The sequence below is a fragment of the Kluyveromyces marxianus genome, chromosome 7 (assembly GCF_001417885.1).
Source record: "Kluyveromyces marxianus DMKU3-1042 DNA, complete genome, chromosome 7".
Lineage (NCBI taxonomy): Eukaryota > Fungi > Ascomycota > Saccharomycetes > Saccharomycetales > Saccharomycetaceae > Kluyveromyces > Kluyveromyces marxianus.
This window is the reverse complement of record NC_036031.1, coordinates 646,502-669,439: the sequence shown is the minus strand read 5'-3', so window position 1 is coordinate 669,439 and position 22,938 is coordinate 646,502. Positions and strand designations below refer to the sequence as shown.

The 22,938-nt window shown below is 40.6% G+C and overlaps 9 protein-coding genes and 1 non-coding gene across 10 annotated transcripts; 9 read left to right on the top strand and 1 right to left on the bottom strand.

Moving 5' to 3' along the window:
- Positions 1 to 204: 204 nt before the first annotated feature.
- On the top strand, positions 205 to 1,977 carry MDM38 (ribosome-binding protein MDM38; the record flags this gene model as incomplete). Its single annotated transcript, XM_022821578.1, has 1 exon — positions 205 to 1,977. One exon carries the CDS (start codon positions 205 to 207, stop codon positions 1,975 to 1,977), a length of 1,773 nt encoding a protein of 590 aa, XP_022677926.1.
- Positions 1,978 to 2,286: 309 nt separating this feature from the next.
- On the top strand, positions 2,287 to 2,358 carry KLMA_R707. The gene has a single exon. It is a non-coding gene; the product is annotated as a tRNA-Glu (tRNA).
- A 341-nt stretch (positions 2,359 to 2,699) lies between these two features.
- Positions 2,700 to 4,916, top strand: EGH1 (hydrolase; the record flags this gene model as incomplete). The annotated part of the gene is made up of 1 exon (XM_022821577.1): positions 2,700 to 4,916. One exon carries the CDS (start codon positions 2,700 to 2,702, stop codon positions 4,914 to 4,916), a length of 2,217 nt encoding a protein of 738 aa, XP_022677925.1.
- Positions 4,917 to 5,274: 358 nt separating this feature from the next.
- Positions 5,275 to 6,591, top strand: PRI1 (DNA primase subunit PRI1; the record flags this gene model as incomplete). The annotated part of the gene is made up of 1 exon (XM_022821576.1): positions 5,275 to 6,591. One exon carries the CDS (start codon positions 5,275 to 5,277, stop codon positions 6,589 to 6,591), a length of 1,317 nt encoding a protein of 438 aa, XP_022677924.1.
- Positions 6,592 to 6,946: 355 nt separating this feature from the next.
- PRE1 (proteasome core particle subunit beta 4) lies at positions 6,947 to 7,534 on the top strand (the record flags this gene model as incomplete). Its single annotated transcript, XM_022821575.1, has 1 exon — positions 6,947 to 7,534. One exon carries the CDS (start codon positions 6,947 to 6,949, stop codon positions 7,532 to 7,534), a length of 588 nt encoding a protein of 195 aa, XP_022677923.1.
- Positions 7,535 to 7,856: 322 nt separating this feature from the next.
- PRP22 (DEAH-box ATP-dependent RNA helicase PRP22) lies at positions 7,857 to 11,195 on the top strand (the record flags this gene model as incomplete). Its single annotated transcript, XM_022821574.1, has 1 exon — positions 7,857 to 11,195. One exon carries the CDS (start codon positions 7,857 to 7,859, stop codon positions 11,193 to 11,195), a length of 3,339 nt encoding a protein of 1,112 aa, XP_022677922.1.
- A 224-nt stretch (positions 11,196 to 11,419) lies between these two features.
- HEM14 (oxygen-dependent protoporphyrinogen oxidase) lies at positions 11,420 to 13,033 on the top strand (the record flags this gene model as incomplete). The annotated part of the gene is made up of 1 exon (XM_022821572.1): positions 11,420 to 13,033. The coding sequence occupies one exon, from the start codon at positions 11,420 to 11,422 to the stop codon at positions 13,031 to 13,033; it is 1,614 nt and encodes a 537-aa protein (XP_022677921.1).
- Positions 13,034 to 14,264: 1,231 nt separating this feature from the next.
- On the top strand, positions 14,265 to 16,523 carry FAA2 (medium-chain fatty acid-CoA ligase FAA2; the record flags this gene model as incomplete). Its single annotated transcript, XM_022821571.1, has 1 exon — positions 14,265 to 16,523. One exon carries the CDS (start codon positions 14,265 to 14,267, stop codon positions 16,521 to 16,523), a length of 2,259 nt encoding a protein of 752 aa, XP_022677920.1.
- A 356-nt stretch (positions 16,524 to 16,879) lies between these two features.
- Positions 16,880 to 17,722, top strand: BIM1 (microtubule-binding protein BIM1; the record flags this gene model as incomplete). Its single annotated transcript, XM_022821570.1, has 1 exon — positions 16,880 to 17,722. The coding sequence occupies one exon, from the start codon at positions 16,880 to 16,882 to the stop codon at positions 17,720 to 17,722; it is 843 nt and encodes a 280-aa protein (XP_022677919.1).
- A 227-nt stretch (positions 17,723 to 17,949) lies between these two features.
- AFG3 (AAA family ATPase AFG3) lies at positions 17,950 to 20,289 on the bottom strand (the record flags this gene model as incomplete). The annotated part of the gene is made up of 1 exon (XM_022821569.1): positions 17,950 to 20,289. One exon carries the CDS (start codon positions 20,287 to 20,289, stop codon positions 17,950 to 17,952), a length of 2,340 nt encoding a protein of 779 aa, XP_022677918.1.
- Between the last annotated feature and the right edge of the window lie 2,649 nt (positions 20,290 to 22,938).

The window sequence follows — 22,938 nt, the reverse complement described above, 5'->3', positions numbered from 1 at the left end:
AAAGTAGATACGAAAAAAGTGGCGAATTTACAGTACCTGAATCCAGTTTTTAGTCATCGATTGCCGGGAATCTCATTTTAATAAGAGCATTCGAGATATTAGTTAGTTAGTCTTTTCCTCAGGCAAAAGGAAAAAGATAAAAAAAAAAAAAGAGTCCAATAAATATATCATTACTGCACGATGCTAGGTCGAGTGGCGTATTGCATGAGGCCCGGATATGGAGCTGTGGGTTTGGTGACAAAAAAAGCTGTTTCAAGAAGGGTTTTACCAGCACAAGCATGGGTTCTCGGAGCGAAATTTGCTTCTACATCTTCTTCTCCAAGCAATCCGGAATCGAAGACCGGAGTCGAGACTCCGGCTGCTTCGAAACCTGTTCCAGCGCCAGCAAAGGGGAAAAAGGAGAAGAAGCCACCGTTGTGGGATAGAATCAAACATGAATTGAATCACTATGTGAACGGTACGAAGCTTTTGGGGTATGAGATTAAGGTTTCGACGAAGCTTCTAATCAAGTTCATCCAAGGCTACGAGCTTTCGAGACGTGAGAAGAACCAATTGAAGCGGACTATGTCTGACGTGTTCCGTCTTGTTCCGTTTAGTGCGTTTTTGATTATTCCGTTCGCGGAATTGCTGTTGCCCGTGGCGTTGAAGATCTTCCCAAACCTATTGCCTTCCACTTATGAGAGCGGGAAGGAAAAGTCTTTGAAACGGACCAAGCTAAATGAAATCCGTGCCAAGACTTCGAACTTTATACAAGAGACTCTAGAGGAGTCGTCTTTGATCAGCTATAACTCGCTAGAATCGACGGAGAAGAAGAAGCAATTCTTGAATTTCTTCAAGAAGTTGAATTCTCCAAAGGATGGACGCGAGAACGTCTTTACTCACGAGGAGATCCTTGCCGTTGCTAAGATGTTCAAGAATGACACTGTTCTAGATAACTTGTCGAGACCTCAATTGATTGCCATGGCCAAATACATGTCTTTGAGACCGTTCGGGAACGACAATTTGCTTCGTTACCAGATCCGTTTGAACTTGAAAAATACCATGGCTGATGACAAAACCATCGATTACGAAGGTGTGGACTCATTATCGGACGAAGAGCTATATCAAGCTTGTGTTTCCAGAGGTATCAAGACTTTCGGTGTCAGCAGAGACGTTCTCGTAGAGAATCTAAAGGTTTGGTTGGAGCTAAGGTTGAGACATCAAGTCCCCAGTGTGCTATTGATTTTGTCTAGTGCTTACACCTTTGGAGGAATTCCTAAAGAACAAAAAGTGGACGCTTTCTCTACTGCGTCTATTGAGAACAAGGTCGAAGACACCAAGTTCAACAACCTTTTGGACTTCTATTACGACGGTATCCTTCAAGTTCTCAGCAGCATTCCCGATCCGGTTTACAATGTTGCCAAATTGGACGTCTCAGAGAGCAAGAAAAGTACTAGTGACGTAAAGGAGGCCACTAAGGAACACCACAAAGAACCTTCAATCGGCGAATTGGCAAGCGAGGCCCTTGCCACCAGCAGTGCTTCAGCAGCAGCAGCAGCTACAGCAACAGCAACAGCTACCGCATCTGCAGCTACCACACATCTATCAAATGCTGCATCAAGCGTTTCCGGTTCTCATCCTTCTGTCGAACCGGAAGCTACAAAACCTTCTGCAGACCACGATGTCAAGAAGGCTGAAACATTGGAGCCAGGTGCCCAACCTTCCACCGAAGAACAAAAGAATATCCAAGGCGAGACCGAGGAAGAACCAGAGGAAACTGAAGAATCCACAGCTACTGACGATAATGCATTCAAGCTAAGCGTCTTGAAGGAACAAGATGAGTTAATCAAGAAGGAAGAAGAGGAAGCAAGACTCAGATCTCAAAGAGAAGTCATCAAAGATGACATTAGCTTAGATGAGAATGAAGATGAATCTTCGACACCAGACGATGCAAAGTCCACAGAGGCTGAAAAGGAAAAGAACTCTGAGCAAAAATAAATCCAATATTAACACAATAATATTTATCATAAAACCTAAAAACAAAACTGTAAAGTTTAGACCTAAAATTCCGAATATACCCAATATAACGTTCATTTCACCAAAATCATTGTAGAAATAGTACCATTATCACTCTATATATATACCATTTACTTACACTAAGAATATTATTTATTTACAGCAAACCTCTTAAGAGAGATCCCAAGACTTGTCATAATAACAGAGCTAGGACTAGAGAAAGAGAGAGCAAGTCACGTTTTTACCGTAGACAACTACACTTTGAGAATAAAACCATAATACAACAAGTTATCCGATATAGTGTAACGGCTATCACATCACGCTTTCACCGTGGAGACCGGGGTTCGACTCCCCGTATCGGAGTAATATTTGAAAAATTCGAAAAAGAGTCCTAAGATTTGGGACTTTAATTTTTTAAACTGCTTATCCCCTTTAGGAAAGTTCCCCTAAACTGCAAGAATCATTCATTCGTAATAACTATTCCGTCTTTGTAAAGGAAGGTGGAATACCCTTTTTAATAAACGAAGTCACTAGTTTCGAATCAAGGATAGTTATATTGAGAAATAACTTTGTTTATATATCTGTCATTTCAAGTTTTATTGGAAACGATATATGTACCTCTTTGGAAAAAGTACTAGAAAAAGGATTTGGTTTTGGACTTAAGCTGCTAAAAAGCGACTACATTTTATCAATATCCAGCTAGGATGGTTCTTGAAAGAATTCGGGTATCATCAAATGGTGAGTTTATAGATTCCTATGATCGAGTAGTGCAACTTCGTGGGGTGAATTTCGATCCAGCAATTAAATATCCAAGCTCTCCGGAACACACTAGTCATTCACCTTTAGTAGAGGCATATTGGGATTCAGCTGATAATGCTTCTTTCGTAAACCATCCAGTAAAGTTAGATGATATAGAGGAACATGTGAATAAAATCAAGTCATTAGGTTACAACACAATCCGGTTTTGTATTAATTGGGAAGCAATAGAGCACAAAGGACCTGGGCAGTATGATTATGAATACATCGAGTATGTGCGTCAGGCTTTAGTGAAAATATATGAATTAGGTGACATTTATGTCTATCTTGATCCGCATCAGGATGTGTGGTCAAGATTTACGGGTGGATCTGGAGCGCCGCTTTGGACTTTATACTGTGCTGGGTTTAATCCTAAGCGGTTCCCATATACGCATGCAGCAGTGTTACACAATGAGTATATTGATAAAGTGTCCAGCAAACAAACAAAACAATACCCGAAAATGTTCTGGCCCACCAATTATTATAAACTAGCGTGCCAGACGATGTTCACGTTATACTTCGCAGGTGACTTATATGCCCCAAAGTGTATTATAAACAATAAAAACATTCAGGACTATTTACAAGATTCGTTCAACAATGCAATTAAGACGTTGTATGGGTATTTGTTGGAAAAAAGTCCGGAATTGTTTGAAGGAAATCTCATTCTTGGGTTGGAAACTATGAATGAACCTAGCGAAGGTTACATAGGATGTCATAACCTTCATCACATCCCTAAAGAACGTGATTTGAAAATGGGCCCCACGCCGTCAGCTTTTCAATGTTTTATGTTAGGGGAAGGTCACGAAACGACGGTTGATGTATACGATATCACGGTAGCTGGTTCTAAAAAAGTTGGAACAACTACCCTTAACCCGAGGGGGCATTCCGCTTGGATGACAGAAACGGAAAGGAAAGAGATAGATGCCAAATATGGCTGGGAAAGAGGTGATGAATGGAAACCAGGGTGTGTATGGAGACTCCATAAAGTATGGGACGTGGAAGATGGTAAACCAAAATTATTGGACGCAAGGTATTTCATAGGAAATGGGAGTAGCATGTCATATTTCATCAACAAGATGTTCATCACGTACTTCAAAAAGTTCAGGGCAATGTTCCGCTCCATCGATACCGATCGGTTCTTATTCATGCAAAACCCGGTATTCCAGCGCCCACCAGAGCTGAAAGGTTCCGACTTGATGGACAACCGAACAGTGTTTGCTACTCACTTTTATGATGGAATGTCTCTCATGTTCAAAACATGGAATAGAGCCTACAACGTTGATACACTAGGGATAGTCAGAGGGAAATACATGAATCCGGTTTTCAGTCTCGTGCTTGGAGAGCACAACATCAGAAAATCTATTGCAAAGCAATTGCGTCTGATAAGGGATGAAGCGAGGGAAGTTCTAGGAAGTAACACTGCTGTGATCTTCAGTGAAATAGGTATGCCATTTGATATGGATGATAAGATCGCATATAAAACAGGTGAATATTCCTCACAGACAAGTGCAATGGATGCACTTGGATTTGCATTGGAGAGTAATAATTTATCCTTTTCCCTATGGTGCTACTGCTCAAGAAACTGTCACAAGTGGGGCGATCAGTGGAATAATGAAGATTTCTCTCTATGGAGTGCAGATGACGCTGCGCGTAGGAAGGTTACTGTTGAAGTTCCACATCTTGGTAGTGATTCGATAACCTTACAAGAATCTGCAGGTTTTACCTCATTATCCGGATCTACAATGTCAAACAAATCATCAGAAGCCTTTAAAAAAACAGGAGAATTGATAACCATAGATTATAGTGGATTTAGAGCTTTGGACTCTATTTTGAGACCCTCTGCGATCAGGATTAGTGGCTCATTCATATCGGCAAAATTTGATCCCTATAATAGCACATATAATCTAGAGATACAAGGTTACGCCTCAAGAGAAAACATAACCCTAATATTTTTACCCGCATACCATTTTAGATTGGATGATATCGTAATGAAATCATCTTCAGGTCACTTCTTCTACGATCCTGACAGACAGATTCTTCAATGGATGCACGAAGCTGGAAACCAATTCTTGAGCATCTCAACAATTGCTGCTGCAACAAATGAAGACAATTGCACAATAATGTAATTTACTACTTCTACCACAGATACAACACAATACACATACACCTAAATATATACTTATATATATATATGTCCCATGCGTCATATCTTGCTGTATTGCCTCAAAACATATTGCATATCGTATTTGATTTTTGTTAACTAGATCACGTGAACGGTTTTTCCCTACTTCATTTCTGTGAAATCGCGTTCTCCAAACCTCTGAGTACAGAGAGATGAAAAGCTTACGCGTCTTGAATTTAAAGAACTACTACTCGAATAGAAGTGCATCTTTAGAAATATATTGCGATGTAGAGAGTTTACAACACAACAGCCTAAGGCAGATCCACTGTTGCGAACATAACTGAATCATAAAATAGTTACGAATGCCGTCATTAGTCGAGGCTTCAGGTCCTGGATTAACTTCAGAGCCACCTTCATCTTCTTCGGATACTACATCAGGAGCTCCAATGTCACAAGCTAGCTATGGGCCAAGTTCATCCGATATGCAGTACTACTATCAGCACTTATACCCATTTAAGCAAATATTTCAATGGCTGAATCACTCCCCAAAGCCAGGCCGTGATATAATCAATAGAGAATTCGCGATGGCTTTCAGATCAGGTGCTTACAAGAGATATAACTCATTTAATTCAGTACAGGAGTTCAAGGCCCAGATACAGAAGGGTAATCCAGATAGATTTGAAATTGGTGCTGTTTATAACAAACCTCCTAGAGAGCGTGACTCCATTTTGAAGACTGAGATGAAACCAATTGAAAAGGAATTGGTCTTCGATATTGATATGGACGATTATGACAGTTACAGAACATGTTGTTCCGGAGCCCAAGTTTGCCAGAAATGCTGGAAGTTTATAACTCTAGCCATGAAAGTGATCAATGTGTCACTGGAGGAGGATTTTGGATTTGAGGAGTTCATATGGGTTTTCTCCGGTAGACGTGGTGCACATTGTTGGATAAGTGACAAGAGGGCAAGAGTTATGATTGATACGTATAGAAAGAACATGCTTGACTACGTAAATGTAGTGAGGGATAGGAACATAGAGAAAAGACTCAACCTTGTGAGACCCCTACACCCGCACTTATCAAGATCTCTGGAGATTTTAAAGCCACATTTTGTTGAGATCATTATGAGGGAACAAGACACATGGAGAGACGATGAGTTGGCAATGCAATCTCTCGCAACAAGCTGCCACGATAAACAGCTCACCGAGCAATTAAAGAAGCTATGGACCGAAAGACCAGGAAGATCCAGTGAGGAAAAATGGAAAGATATGGACGTGCTTGCGTCCCAAATTATAATGAATCTTCCGAAACAGAGACAAAATGATTACCTCCAGAGGCTTCGTGAAAACAAAGAAGATATCATTATCCAAACCTTGTACCCCAAACTTGATGTAGAAGTCACAAAACAGACTATCCATTTGCTAAAGGCACCTTTCTGCATCCATCCTGCCACAGGTAACGTTTGTGTACCGATTACAGAAGCATTTTCTCCAGAAATGGCACCAAAACTAATAACGCTACAAAACGAGATGGAGTCGAACGGGAATCAAGTAGAAAAAACCTCACTCCAACCATACTTAGAACTATTCTCCAAATACGTCCAAACAATTTTGAAGCAAGAAATAACCTCCCAAAAGAGAGAACGTGAAGAGGACTCCAAACAAAGCATCGATTTCTGATGAATGTTCTCAAATCTTATGTAACATTTAATTAATTACGTGCGATGTAAATCACTGAAAATATTTATTGCATACCCCTCAACCTGAAGCTCCTCTAGAATACCCACAGCTTAAATGGATCAAATGGACCGAAACCCAGTAATTGCCATTGTCGTTCAGGGTTTTCTCTTTTTACATACTATTATTTTCCAAGCACTACTTTAAATTGAAATATTGTTCTATAACATAAAATGAAATAATATTATTCAAAAGTAAGAAGTGTTAACTACGGTGGCAAAGGAAACAAAGAAAAGGTTCACATAAAAGGTGAGCAAAGGGACAGCGGTAAGGACCAGTAGTAATCGGAACAGCAACAATGGATATTTTATTAGGGATAAGAGTGAAGGACTCAGTGATATTAGCTTCTTCCAAGGCTGTAACTAGGGGTATTTCGGTTTTGAAGGCCACAGATGATAAGACTAGACAATTGCTACCTCACACATTAATGTCGTTCTCTGGTGAGGCTGGTGACACAGTACAGTTTGCAGAATATATCCAAGCTAACATGCAGTTGTATTTGATCAGAGAAAACTACGAATTGTCTCCTCAAGCGGCGTCGAGTTATGTCAGAACAGAATTGGCCAAGTCCCTTAGATCTAGGAAACCATTTCAAGTTAATGTGTTAATCGGTGGATACGACACTAAGAAGGAAAAACCAGAATTGTATCAGATAGATTATTTAGGTACCAAGGTGGAACTTCCTTATGCTGCTCACGGCTATGCGGGCTTCTACACATTCTCTCTTTTGGATCGTCATTATAGAGCAGATTTTACTCTTGAACAAGGACTCGATTTGTTAAAGGAGTGCATAAAGGAATTACAATTAAGAATGCCTGTTGACTTTAAGGGTGTGATTGTAAAAGTTGTAGATAAGGACGGTATTAGAGTCGTTGACGACTTCTAAAACTAGGCTAATTAACTTAACTAACTAAAACCATCGTGTATACGCGCATATATCAGTCCAATAAACTTAAAAAACAAGTATTAATAGTGGCAAAGGGTTTTCATTTCATTCAAAAATCCAGGGGAGCTGCTATGCTATGAGGATGAGCTCTGCTCTTCTCTTGGTTCTACTTAATATTGTTTATTTTGTACTTAGATTTATAGTAACAACAAAGATCATCATCTCATCACCACATTGATTACACGGCAAAAAGGAGAACGAAAGACAAATTTAAAGACCGAGAGCTCTCTGAAACAGATCCTAAACTGTACTTAACTGTAACATGAGTACTGTTAAGAAAGAGATATGTGATATTCTCGGTTTAAACGATGAGGTAGTGGCAGATTTTGTGCTGGATATTAATAAAAAATGCTCTTCACAGGAAGAGTTTGTCCAACAGTTGCTAGAAATGGATCAAGAACTTAGCTCTGCGGTAATATCAAAGTTGTATACGGCGATTAATGGAAGCTTACAAGATAATACAATATCTGTGGCTCATGCTCTTTTGTCCCAACAGTTAAATATCCAAGATGAGGTAGTAACAAAGTTTATCGTTGACGTATGTAAGAAGAGCGAAACAATGGTCAAATTTAGAGATACTTTAAAAGAAATGGATGCCGGTATTCCAAACAACTTAGCCCTTCGGATTTTCAATATTGTTCATGCGAAAAAACCTGTGGAAACGAAACAGGAACCAGAAGTTAAATTGGAATTACCAGCATTATCTTTGCCAGATTCTAGAATAACATTACAAGAAGACATACAGGAAAAGCCTACAAGACCTTCAAGATATGCACCAAATGTGGACCCAGAACCAGTAGTAGATAAGGTATACCGAGGAAAAGTTCAGAACATAACTAGATTTGGATGCTTTGTTAAAATCCTAGGTGTGAAGAGTGCAAATGCCAGTGGGTTAGTGCACATATCGGAGATGAGCTCATCGCACGTAGAAAGACCAGAAGATATCGTACACCTTCACCAAGATGTATATGTTAAAGTAATAAAGATTCAGAACAATAAAAAGATATCACTAAGCATGAAGGGTATAGATCAAACGACTGGCGCTGAACTTGAACCTCGTGGTAGAAAGGCAGAAAGATCCATTATTCCTAGGAGGAAATTAACGTCCCCAGAGAGATGGGAAATTAGACAGCTTATAGCAAGTGGTGCGGCAAGTATTGATGATTACCCAGAATTGAAAGAAGACTATAATATTATACAGAGTACAACTACAGAAGATAAGAAACATGAAGATCAAGATGAAGAGCTAGAAGTTGAGATAAATGTTGATGACGCTCCAAAGTTTTTGAAAGGTCAAGTAAAACCTGATAGAAAATATGAACTGCCCTCAATCACCAAGGTTCCAAAGGGTTCACTAAATAGATCCGCAATGACGGGCTCATATACAATGAAAGAGCATAGAGAAGAAAAGATAAAGCGGAAGAAAGAAGTGGAGAAGAAATTAAATAAATCAAAACAACTAAACGATCCTGCCAACCCGAAGGCTCTAACTAATTCAGAGTTTGATGCTAGACAACTAGTTGCCTCGGCTTGGGAGAGAAGCCGAATGAAAGAGCGCGTCTCATATGGGAAACGGACTTCCTTACCAATAAAACAACAAAGAGAAAGCTTACCGGTCTTTAAAATGCGTCAACAATTGGTAGATGCTGCTCGGGAGAATCAGTTTCTAGTTATCGTTGGTGAAACAGGATCAGGGAAGACGACTCAACTAACTCAATATTTCGATGAAGAAGGGTTTAGTAGTAACGGAATGATTGGTTGCACACAGCCTAGGAGAGTGGCAGCTGTTTCCATTGCTAAGAGAGTAGCAGAGGAAATGGGTTGTAATGTTGGTGAAGAAGTTGGTTATACAATTAGATTTGAGGATCATACATCGTCAAAGACGAGAATAAAGTACCTTACGGATGGTATGCTACAGAGAGAGGCTCTATTGGATCCTCTAATGTCTCGTTATTCTGTTATCTTACTTGACGAAGCGCATGAAAGAACTGTTGCTACAGATGTCCTCTTCGCTCTTTTAAAAAAAGCAGCGTTACAGAGACCTGATCTTAAAGTGATCGTCACTTCAGCAACGCTAGATTCAGATAAATTCTCCAAATATTTCATGGATTGCCCAATCATAAATATCCCAGGTAAAACATTTCCGGTCGACGTTCTTTATTCCAGCAAACCTCAAATGGACTACATTGAAAGTGCACTTGATACAACGATGGAAATTCACATTAACGAGCCGGAAGGTGATATATTGGTATTTTTAACAGGACAAGAGGAAATTGACACATGTTGCGAGATATTATACGAGAGGGTGAAAGCTCTCGAAGGCACAATTTCTGAACTTATCATCCTTCCTGTATATTCGGCATTACCAAGCGAAATCCAATCAAGGATTTTTGAACCAACTCCAAAGGGGTCAAGAAAAGTTATATTTGCAACCAATATCGCAGAAACATCTATCACGATCGATGGTATTTATTACGTGATCGATCCTGGTTTTTCAAAGGTCAATACGTACAATCCAAGAATGGGAATGGAGCAACTTCTTGTTACGCCAATATCTCAAGCCCAAGCAAACCAAAGGAAAGGTAGAGCTGGTAGAACCGGCCCAGGTAAGTGTTACAGACTATATACAGAATCTGCCTTCAAAAATGAGATGCTTCCAAATACTATCCCTGAAATCCAGAGGCAAAACTTAGAGCACACAATTTTAATGCTCAAAGCTATGGGAATAAACGATCTACTCAACTTTGAGTTTATGGATCCTCCTCCAAAAGCCTTCATGATATCAGCATTGGAAACACTTTTCAATTTGCAGGCTTTAGACGAAAATGGGTACTTGACAGTGTTGGGGAAAAGGATGTCGCAATTTCCAATGCAACCAGGTCTTTCAAAAACATTACTTGCCTCTGTTGAGAACAATTGTTCTGAAGAACTCCTTACTATTGTTTCGATGCTTTCCATTCAAAGTGTATTTTATAGACCCAAAGACAAACAACAAGAGGCAGATCAACGGAAAGCTCGATTCCATCATCCATACGGTGACCATCTAACATTACTCAATGTTTTTAATAAGTGGCGCGAGAGCAATTATTCAAAATCATTCTGTACCACCAACTTCCTACATGAACGTCATTTAAAGCGCGCTCTAGACGTCAGAGAACAATTGATTAATATTTTTAAGAAGATGAATCTACCATTGATAAGCTGCCACGGTGACGTTGATGCGATAAGAAAAACATTAGTATCCGGATTCTTTAGAAACGCTGCCAAGCGAGAATCGCAGGCAGGTTACAAAACATTAACGGATGGTACGCAGGTGGCTATAAGCCCAGGAAGCTCCTTATACGGAAAGGAATATGACTACGTCCTCTACGACAGCATTGTGTTGACATCCAGAGAATATATGATGCAAGTCACTGCAATTGAACCGAAATGGCTGTTGGAAAGTGCTCCTCACTTTTACAAAGTCGCTGATCCTAATGGAAGTAGTAGGAAAAAGGCAAAGATCGTGCCTCTAAATGATAAATTTGCACAAAGCAAGGATTCCTGGAGATTAAGTTCCATCAGAGCGAACAGGGACAAGAAGCTTGGAGGCAAAAGATAGGCCTTTAGGTTTTTATATTCTCAATTTTTGTTTGTCCTCGTTTGCGTATATATTTTCATTTTGCCGTATACCAATTCTTATATTATATATAATTTTTCATGTAGAAAGCCTGTAACCTGATTCGACATGAAATATCTTAACGAACAGTAACAGACTTAAGTGGAATAATAAAAAAAGGGTTTCATATGGTAGGGATATTTAACCAATTGAGTGTCGCCTGAACCATGAATCCTACGGTATCAAAACTACCAGCAAATGCGAAAGTTGCTGTTGTTGGTGGAGGTGTTTCAGGACTAACATTTGCATACTTTCTGTCAAAATTAAGGCCTGATATTAAGGTAACTATATATGAATCGAAAGATAGATGTGGTGGCTGGATCCATTCAGATTTGATACAGGATCGTCATGGGGATACAGTGATGGTAGAAAAGGGGCCCAGGACGTTGAGAGGTGTTTCCGATGGGACTGTTTTGATTGTCGAAACGTTGAGAGATTTGGGCAAAGAAGACGTCGTTCAATATATAGCTTCGGACTCTGACGCTAATAAGAAGTTTCTACTAGACAAGAGTAACGTCTTGACTCCTGTTCCTCAGACTATTCTGGGTGGTATTAAGTTCATGATGGGTCCTCTTGGTAAAGGGTTCTTCACTGGCTTGGTTGGGGAGCCTTTCAGACCCGCCAAGACAAGTGATGCGGATGAAAGTGCGCAAAACTTGCTTCGTCGAAGATTTGGAAATGATCACCTAAGCCGTAACGTATTCAGCGCAATATTTCATGGTATATATGCTGGGGATATCAAATCTCTCAGTGCGAAACGTACTTTGGGTAAGATGGTGCTGATGGAGAAGAAGAACGGCTCGTTAATGAAAACCATGATCAATAACGTCATTAAACGATACAAGAGCAAGGACAAAATTGCCGTAGAAAAGGGACTCTTAAGTCAGAGACTTAAGCACTTTGCGGCAGTTACTGGCAGGAGCGAAGCTGAATTGGTCTCCTTGTCGCGTCGTTTGAAGAAGTATCCGATGCTTGGATTCAAAACCGGTCTAGAATGCTATCCCAAGACTTTATATGAATACCTTACTGGTCTACCAAATGTTGATATAAGATATGAAAGGGTGAATAGAATAAAACCTGCCGAATCTCAAGACAAGGTGCTAATTGAATCTGGATCTGCTCAGAATCCTAGTACTTTTGACCATGTGCGCTCTACGGTGAATCCAGATATTTTAGCAGACGTGGTTCCATTTGAAGCACTAGCGAAGAAGTTGAGGGAAGTAAAGGCCAACACAGTCATCTTGGTGAACTTCTACCTGCCCAATAAAGATATAATACCAACGTACCACGGTTTCGGATACTTGGTGCCCCAATGCAACAATAATCATGAGAACTTGCTAGGCGTAATTTTTGATTCGGTCATTGAACAGAATTTCAAACCGTTATTCAGTAAAGAACTGCCCAAGAATCCAGAGGCAAAACAGTACACCAAACTTACTGCCATGATTGGTGGCCACTACCTAGGTAACGACGGAAGCAGAAGCATTCCTTCGAATTCCATAATTATCAACTCCGTCAAAAACGCATTACAGAACCATCTACACATCAACGAACAAGACTTGAAAGATGCAACATGGGATGTAACAGTAGCAAAAGACTGTCTCCCCCAGTACCACGTCGGCTACGATGATTGGCTCGCAGAAGCTGTCGGTATGCTACAGAAGAATTTCTCCAATAACGTCTCTCTTGGCGGAATGGCATTCAGTTCGGGACCAGGGGTCCCCACAGTCATCGAAGATGCATTCGAAGGTGCTTACGCCCTGGCAAACACGAAACCATAGCCGCCATGCCATATGTAATCTATTTATTTATTCATTTATCCATCCATCTATGTACATAGGTGCATATACACATACCATGTTCTTATCGTTACCCTGCCGCAGCCCAATACACATACCTCTGCGGTAATATCAAACCGTAAACAGAACCAGAGGCATCGATCGATGAGCATCATCAACAAATTAAAACTGTTCAGCAAAACCCTCCGAAAACAAGCCCCAAACAGCAACATTCACTCCCACAAATCTCGGAAACCCAATAAAATGACTACGTCTACTGGGCCTAACCCAGATCGCCCAACAAAGAAACAAAAAACCCACGACCCAACGCTAATCGAACCAAAAAATACCCTCTACATCAACAACCTCAACGACCAAATCAGACTACACACCCTCAGAGAGAGTTTATACCTACTATTTGCTACATATGGCGAAGTACTGAAGGTTTCTGTAAGACCCAAAACCCGCGGCCAAGCCTTCATCACCTTCAGAACAGTAGAAGAGGCGAACTTGGCTCTTCTCTCGCTAAAAGACGAAACTTTCTTCAGCAAGCCCTTGCGCATCCAATTCAGCAACACCAACACAACAAAACTCTGAAACAATGCGCGTTTCCACCTCACGATACAATACAACCATGCCCTCCAATTCACTACTACTACTACTACTACTGCAATCCCAAGAGATTGCACACGACGTAAACTTTCTGGAGTCATGTGACATCCACGTGACCTACAATGTCTCCCCAACCCTCCACCCACAAACCACATAGCAGCCTCCAATCCCCGCTTTTATTTGCGTCGGCTCTCCACTGCGCAAAACCGAATCAGCAGCACACGCACCGTGCTAACCCCGTGCATGACATGACACATATTGGACCCCAACTGGAGAAGCATTCGAACAGCTTTTGTGCGCTTCACCGAGCCTATCTGCGCTAATGTTTAGTACTGGTGTTTCCTTTGTGAATTGCAATTGGAGATGGAGACCAAAATCGGAAATGAGAGAAGATAGAGATGATAGAGATGAGAGATGAGAGATGAGGCGCCTGGTATTCTCAAAAGAAGGGAAAACCTTGTCTTTTGGCACATTTAAGGTTTGGGAAATGAAGTGTATGATTATTATATAAAGGGTATTGGTGCAGAGATTCACTTTATCAGACTTGCTTGCTTAAGAAAGAGTTATTGAAAGTAGAATTAGTATAGGGGAGTTGGCTAGGGTGCAGACCAAGGAGTATTGAATGAATGTTAATATGAAGGAATCGAAGGGCAACGAAGAAATAACATTGACGGAGTTGATTGAGCAATCACCAAGGTTTGCTAAAATCAGGCATAAACTTTCGAAGCATAAAAAGGGTTCTACTGAATATTATAAGACGCTTCATTCGAACTTAGCGCTAGCGAAAAACACTGATTTTAAAGAGTATATCAAACATCAGGGTGTGCCTGTGGCTGGTACAGAGAGGACCAAGGGTTTCAGTGCTGTTTACAGGAACAGTCTTTACCCGGAAAAGTTGGTGTCAGCTATTGATAGTTCTCTGGACACTGGTTACAAGTTATTCACTGTAGCAGCACAGACTTATCCGAACAACGATTGTCTTGGAGAAAGAGTGTTTGACAAGGAGACAGGGAAGTGGTCGGATTACTATGTATGGGAGTCGTATTCGCAGGTGCAACAGCGGTCCAGAAATCTTGGTGCTGGGATCTTGTCGTTGGTAAATCAGAGACGTGGGAAACCGCTAGACTCTACCGGGTTTATTGTTTCGATAATGTCAACGAACAGAAAGGAATGGATCTTGACAGATTTGGCGTGTCAGTCGTTCAGCCTTCCAAACACGACATTGTATACTACATTGGGGGAAGAAACATCTGAGTATATCATGAATCTGACCGAATCTCCTGTGCTTGTTCTCCAGGCCTCTAACTTGCGTAAAATCATCTCGTATCTTCCTCGGATGAAACACGTTACCACCTTGATCAGTATGGACGACTTGAGCGAAAACGAGTTGAAAAGCATTAATGATAACTTCTTGACGAATGTGAAGCTCTTTTCCTTGAAACAAGTTGAGCAGATTGGGGCATTGCTCAAAATTGACCCTATTCCTCCAACTCCAGATTCTTTGTATACCATCTCTTTCACTTCAGGTACCACGGGCCAACCGAAGGGTGTAGAATTGACTCACAAACACTATGCAGCAGCCACAGCGTTTGCGAAAACGAACTTCGACCTCACTTCGGCTTCTTCTGATTTGGTAAAGCAAAAACAACACTATGAGCTTTGCTTCCTACCATTGGCTCACATCTTTCAGAGACAGATCACCTCGTTGTCGTTGTCGTCTGGATTTGGATGTGGGTTTATGCATATTCCAGATCCGAACTATCTCACAGAATGCTTGCGTATACTAAAACCTACAATTATGGCCGTGGTTCCTCGAATCTTGACCAAGATGGAATCTGGCATCAAAAACTCTTTGAATAGTGATGAAGTATCTTTTATCTCGAAGAACATTGCCCACAATATCTTGGATGCGAAATTGACGCGTTTCCAAAATCGCGGTGGTCCTGACGATTCCTTCATCAACACACTAGTATACCACAAGGTATTAATTGATAAAATCAGACACCAATTAGGTTTCGACAATTTAGAGTCCATGGTTGTTGGATCCGCCCCAGTTTCAAATGACACATTGATGTTCATGAGAAGTTGTTTGGATGTTGGAATCAAGCAAGGTTACGGATTGACTGAAACTTTTGCTGGTTTCTGCATCTCTGAAACCTTTGAGCGCGACGTCGGTTCCTGTGGCGCTACTGGTGTGACATGCGAAGTGCGGTTAAAATCCGTTCCATCGATGGGGTATGATGCTGAAAAAGAGCTCAAGGGCGAAATTTTGACGAGGGGCCCTCAGGTCGTTACTAGTTACTATAAAAATCCAACTGCTTCAAAAGAAGCGATTGACGAAGAAGGTTGGTTCAGTACAGGGGATATTGGCTATATCGATCCGAAGGGTCGTTTGCACATTATTGATCGAGTGAAGAATTTCTTCAAACTTGCTCAAGGCGAATATATAGCACCTGAAAAGATCGAAAACAGCTATCTATCGAGTTGTCCAGAGCTTACTCAGATCTACGTTCATGGAAACTCTTTGGAGACATATTTGGTTGCTATTGTTGGGATTGATCCGATTGCCTTGAAGGAGGCTCTCGCCAGACACTATGGTGTGGACTTAAAGGGCGAATCCATCTCAGAGCTTGTATCTTCAATCAACTCTGATAGACCCCTCAAGCTCAAAATCTTGAAGCTCTTGAATCACCGTCTCTCTAAGTTACAAGGGTTCGAAAAAATTCATAACATCACTGTTGGAATAGAGCCATTGAAAATCGAAGATGACAACGTTACTCCATCATTCAAGGTGAAGAGAAATAACTGCGCCAAGTTCTTCGAGAAAGAGATCAGAGATATGTATAACGAGGGCTCTTTAATTAAACCCAACAAATTATGAGGAAATTTTCCTTCTACACCCACACCCATATAAGTATATATATATATATATGCATTAGCCTATTTTGTATTATTCTATATAATATTTTAGTAAGTTTGTACTGATGAAATGACGATTCTACTATGATTTAAATAAACTTTAGTCTGAAAACCTTTCTTGTATTGATTATCTGTCGTCTTTGTTAATTTTTGTTGATGTTTTCTATTGACATGAAACTAAAAATGAAACAAATTTAAAGCTTTCTAAAAGGTAAACACGATGTATGTATAACAAAAACGAGCGTACAAAGCATTGAGAAGCATCCTTTCTGTGCCAATATATAGGCATATAGAGTATCGAACACATAAAAACATAATATGGCTGGTATTAGCGAGTCTAGAAGTGAGCTACTCTCGTGGTTGAATGATCTTTTGAAGCTAAATTACACGAAAGTTGAACAATGTGGAACTGGCGCCGCGTACTGTCAAATAATGGATTCAATATACAAGGATCTGCCTATGAATCGAGTCAATTTTAATGCTGGATCCGAATACGAATACTTCACTAATTACAAGATTCTACAGTCATGTTTCACAAGACATAAGATAGAGAAGAGTGTCTTGGTCGAGCGATTGGTCAAGTGTAGATTTCAAGATAATCTAGAGTTTTTGCAGTGGATAAAGAGATATTGGTCACAGCACAAAGATGAGAGTGAATACGATCCAGAAGCTAGAAGAAAAGCAAGAGCCGGTGGTGCAAGTAGCCCACCTGTTTCGGTTAATAAAAGACCAGCCAGCAGTTCTACCGCCTCTAAACCCCAGCTAAGGAATGTGAGAACCAATATAATCCAAAATAGTATGAGAAAACCCTCTAATGACCAGCTTCTTACGCTTCAAACAGAATTGACACAAGCCAGGAATCAAGTTACTGAACTCGAAAAAGAGTGCAATCAATACAAAGAACTAAATACCGCTTACCTGAAGGAACGTGATTTTTACTTCGGTAAACTTAGAGATATTGAGATCTTGGCACAGTCGACTCAAGATCTCTGTGATGAGGGTATATACGAGCATGACAAAGATCTCAGAGGTTTCTTAACAAGAATTCAACAAATTCTATATGCCACGGAAGAAGAAACACAATCATTTGCTGCCGAAGAAGCCCATCCAATTTCCGCCACCGAAGTTGCGAACACAATCGTAGATGAAGAGACTTTCTGAGATAGGAAGTGGAAGGAGAATTGTTTCTCTTTATAGTAATAATTGTGTTAAGCGCTGTCTCAAAATTTAATCAATGGCTGCATTTCAATAATTGGAAAAATCATTTATTCTGATGATTGTTCTATATATATTTACAAGATAATTTAGGTACGATATTTTTTCTTTTATTTACCTTTCAATGTCCATGCAAACCGAATGAAATGTTATCTGCATTGTTGATAATTGAATCACTGAGCAGTGGAAGGATTGAGATCCGATTCATTTTTACTGTCATCCTTCCCTTTCTTTGGATCTAGATACTTTTCAAAAGCCTCGTTCTTCTCTGGGAATGGTCTTGGCCCTAAAAGTCTGATCATATCTTCTCTAGTGATCATTTCCTTTGAAAGTAGTTCTTTAGCAACCAGATCAACCTTGTCTAAGTTGTCAGTTAGAAGCTTCACACATTTGGCATGAGCATCATCTACTATTCTCTTAACCTCAAGGTCAATTTTTCTAGCAGTACTTTCGCTAAATGGTTTGTTAACTTGGAATTGCGCATCACCTTGGTCATAAGATATGTATCCGATTTTTTTAGACATACCCAATGACGTAACCATAGCTTGTGCCATATTTGTAACCTTCTTGAAATCATCGTGGGCACCACTGGTTACATAAGGGAAGTGAATTTCTTCAGATACTCTGCCTCCAAGAGCCATAATCATACGATGTTCGAACTGTTCAGTATTGATTAAATATTGGTCAGGTGGCAAGTACTGTGCATAACCCAATGCACCTTGGCCTCTAGGAATAATGCTAACCTTAAGTAATGGATCAGCAAATTCCAAAAACCAACCACAAACTGCGTGACCTGCTTCATGGTATGCAACGGTTTTCTTCTCTTCTGGGGAAAGAACGCGAGATTTTTTCTCTAGACCCGCAATAACTCTTTCAATTGCTTGTTCAAAGTGGTGTAGTTCAATGTAAGGGTCAGAATGTCTAGCTGCAATCAAAGCAGCTTCGTTACATGCATTTGCAATGTCAGCACCTGCAAAACCCGGAGTCAATGCTGCTAACTTACCAGACAAAGCCTCAAATTCGGACTTTTCCTTGTAAGCAGGAGCTAGGTTCAAATGTTTTAAGTGAACTTCATAAATGGCCTTCCTTCCCTCAACATCAGGAGCATCTAGTTGGATATGTCTGTCGAATCTACCAGGTCTCATCAATGCGGGATCAAGAACATCAGGTCTATTTGTACCGGCAAGAACAACAATTTGATCTCTGGAAGTGAAACCATCCATCTCAACTAAAAGTTGATTCAAAGTGGCTTCTCTTTCATCGTTTGCACCTCCCATTGCACCACCTTTTCCTCTTTCCTTACCAATAGCATCGATTTCGTCCACGAAGATAATTGCTGGGGCTAACTTTCTTGCGTTCTCGAACAAATCACGAACACGGGAAGCACCAACACCAACAAACATTTCTACAAATTCGGAACCTGACACAGACAAAAATGGGACACCTGCTTCACCGGCAGTTGCTTTTGCTAACAAAGTTTTACCTGTACCTGGTGGACCAGATAAAATTGCACCTCTTGGGATTTGAGCACCCAACTTTTTGTACTTCTCTGGCTTCTGTAAGAAATGGACGAATTCCATAATTTCGCTTTTTGCTTCATTACAACCTGCCACATCCTTAAACTTTACCTTGATATCTGTTTCCTTGTTGAACAACTTAGCTTTAGATTTTCCAACACCGAACATTCCACCCATGTCACCACCGGGTCCACCACCAGCTCCACCCATCCTTCTTGAGGTTAGATATAGCAAACCACCTAACAATAGGAAAGTAGGGATGAAAGGGACGATGTATTGCAGAGGAGAAACTTTCTCCGCATAGGTAATAGGGATACGGTCCTGTTCTGGGATATTTAACTTATCTTGAATTTGGTCCATTTGTTCTTCAAAAACGTCAACAGAACCGATAGTAAATGCAATGACTGGATTCGTTGTTGGGACGGAGAAGAAACCATTTCCCATCCCCAAATGTTGAGTGGCCTCGGGCAGTAGTTCTGCCTCTACCAAATACTTGTTAACGATGTAGATACGCTTTACAAGTCCCTTTTCCAAATATTTAGTCTTGAAATCCTGGAAGGAGAGAAGTTCGTTATCCAACGGCTGCGAGGATGGCGTCGTTAGAACGTGGAAAATGAATGTCAACCCCACCGTGAGGTATAGTGAGCGGAAGAACTCTTTTGATTTGAAATAGTCAGAGATATTTTTGAATTCCTGATCCTTCTCATCTCCCTTATTATTATCTTTCTTATTTTTATTCTGGTCTTCGTTATCCTTTTTAGGATCCTTATCAAACGATGCAAAGCTCTGGCGGAATCCTAGATGTGTATTTGTGCTGAACTGTCTTACTGTGAATCCTGTTGATATGTAATTTGATGGTATCCTAAGCATGCGCAAATCAGTACTTCTGGCATGGCTCACAGACGCAAGGCTGCTACTAAACTTGGAGACGGTAAAACGTCTGGCGGTATTCATGGAAGTAAACGGGCCTCTGGCAGCAATATTTCTTGAAAGCATGATGTATATGATGTCGAAATCCCCTTGAACTTAAATGTAAATTTAAAGTTAGTTAGCTAGCTTTTTAAAGTTCTACCCAAAAGTAGGTGGTTTCGACTCGAAAATTAGGCTTCCAAACGGAATAAACAAGGTTGAGATCGAGTAGCTCCTTACTTGAAGTTGGCCTAAGGAAGCAATTCGGGTTTACTAGTCTCGCTTGCCTTCCGTGTTCGTTGGAAGTTCGTCAATAGGATGGCGAGTTGATGGCAAAATCTCTTTTTAAGCATTATGAAAGAGAGAGAGAGAGAGAATACAATATATTCCTTTGTTAGACAGGGAAGAAAAATGCGAAAGCCAGGTAAACCAGTATCCGGGTAACAATCAAAATTGCTCATCTCCGTCGTGCAGACCAATAAAATATATGTCTGGGTGTTATGTGACAAACATTTTTTATTACCCGGACTAGCGACAGGTTAGAGGTTTCCCCCCATTCTTCCCATTGTCCGCGCTGCGACCGCTATGCTATGTATGGCCTGGCCTACCTACGCCAAGATCCCAAGGCCAAGACACAATAGGGTATATTACAAAAGAAGTGTTACCTGGCAGATGGCTGCCTGCCTGTCTGCCCATCTTTCTCCACCTACATCTAAATTTGTCAGATTGCTGGCTGGGACAGCAATCTGACAAATTTAACAAACCACCTGCACTAGAAATACGTCTGTCTGTCTTCACGAACAGCGCAACATGCCGACGCAACAGGAAGAACTTTTCCCACATTGAGATTCGAAAATGTCACATTTCATCCCCCGATTATACCGGCTGCTCGGCCGGCTGTATCACGGCACATCACCGATTATTAATGTGCCAACGGCGATCATACCCTATTCCACAAGATTTGCACATAACTGCTACAAGCTGGCTACAAGATCTAGCAGATCTGCAAAGCAAAATCCAAACGTACAAACTTTAAACCTCCAACAAGACCATAGACACGGCCAGATCGTTCCGATCGTTCCAGCGCCCAGGACCAACACCTAGATCTGGAACTAACTCCAACTGATGCCCTGAGGTATTTTTATTTTTTTGTTTTAGTCAGTTCTTTCTTCTGCATAAAAGAACATGATCTGAATGTTCTTTTCACACGTTCTAGAGCCTTTGCATCGAGAAAAAAAAAAATGCGAGCTTCTACAGGCCGCGGTAGCACCGTAACAACCGTTGAAAATCAGTATTAACCGTTAGACGTGCTAAACAAAAAACGAAGAGAGACAACAAAGAAAGAAAAAGAAAACCAGAACAAATTAAACACACTGAAAGCGAGAAAGCATGAGGATGTTCCCCAATACAAAAAAAAGACACACCTTAAAACCGAACTGAAACAGTAAAAACCATACCTAACTTAACCGAACCAAAAAAAAAAAAAAAAAAAAAAAAAAAAGAAGGAGACAAGAATTCGCGCCTGGGAACGCGGAGTTCAATCAAGCGTCCCCGTCCCCGTCCCCTATTAACAAATAGATACATACTATTTAGCTTTTGTTTCAGGATTTATTTTTACTTCGGCAAAAAGTAAAGTAGCTCCTCCTCCTCCTCCTACACTAACCCCACCGTAGAGCCTAACAAGGGAGAATAAAATACATTTGAAAAAAAAAAAAAAAAAAAAAAAAAAAAAGACAATCTCTTTAATCACTAAGTAAGTAAGTGTTAGAGAGAACAAGAGGCTAGTTGCGAAACTGGAAATCCCTGGAAATCCCAGATCTGAATCTAGTAAACGTGTCAGCTAACCCGTACATACGATCAACTAAGCACGGCACTTGTAACCTCTGTTTTTCCTACAACGCAGGACACCTCGTCTAGCCAAGTATGTTGTACTGCTACTACTATTATTATTAATATTATTCTCTCTTTTTTTTTTCTAAAAAGTTAGTTATGTCATGTCAATGGGGTAGTAGAACAAGGAAACGGACATGAAATGAAGTCAAACGAAAAACGCCTGTCGATCAGCGGAAGAAAGAAAAACCGATCGACCCTCTCTCCAGGACATTCTAGGATGGAATGGAAATAAGCATGAGAAAGAAGCTGATCACGCATAAGCGTGCACCGCGGTTATCTGTTCGTTCGTTCGTTCGTTCGTTCGTTCTTTATTCGTTTTCGTTTTCGTTTTCGTTTTTGTTTCCTGCGAACGGGAAACTTCCACTACCGTCCTCTGGTCCTGGTCACTAGTCGTTACCACGAACAAAGGGTAAGGTAGGTGATGGCATAAGGTTTAAGCCTTTAGTTCTTTGCTTATTTACTTTAATTTACTTGCCTGCACGCTAATAAAGCCTATTCTACTAATTTTTTGCTACACCTTATTCCTTATTCCTGCCATCATGCCGCCAATCAGATCCCAACTTCCAACTCCCAACTCCCAACTAAACGGCAATCAGACAGACATCAACCAGGAACGGCTTGAAGCCGGCAGATGCCGCGTTATGGCATCCGATGACGCGCACTGACTTAAGCGACATGCTGTGTGCAATAATGCACACAGGACAGACACAAAAGTAAAACAACAGAATGAGCAGAAAATCTAGCGAAATGAATAGATGACAATTAAAGAAAGAAAAAAAAAAAACAAAAACACAAAATCCCACTCTGCATCTAGCTGCATAACCTTCTTGCAAGGCACCGAAC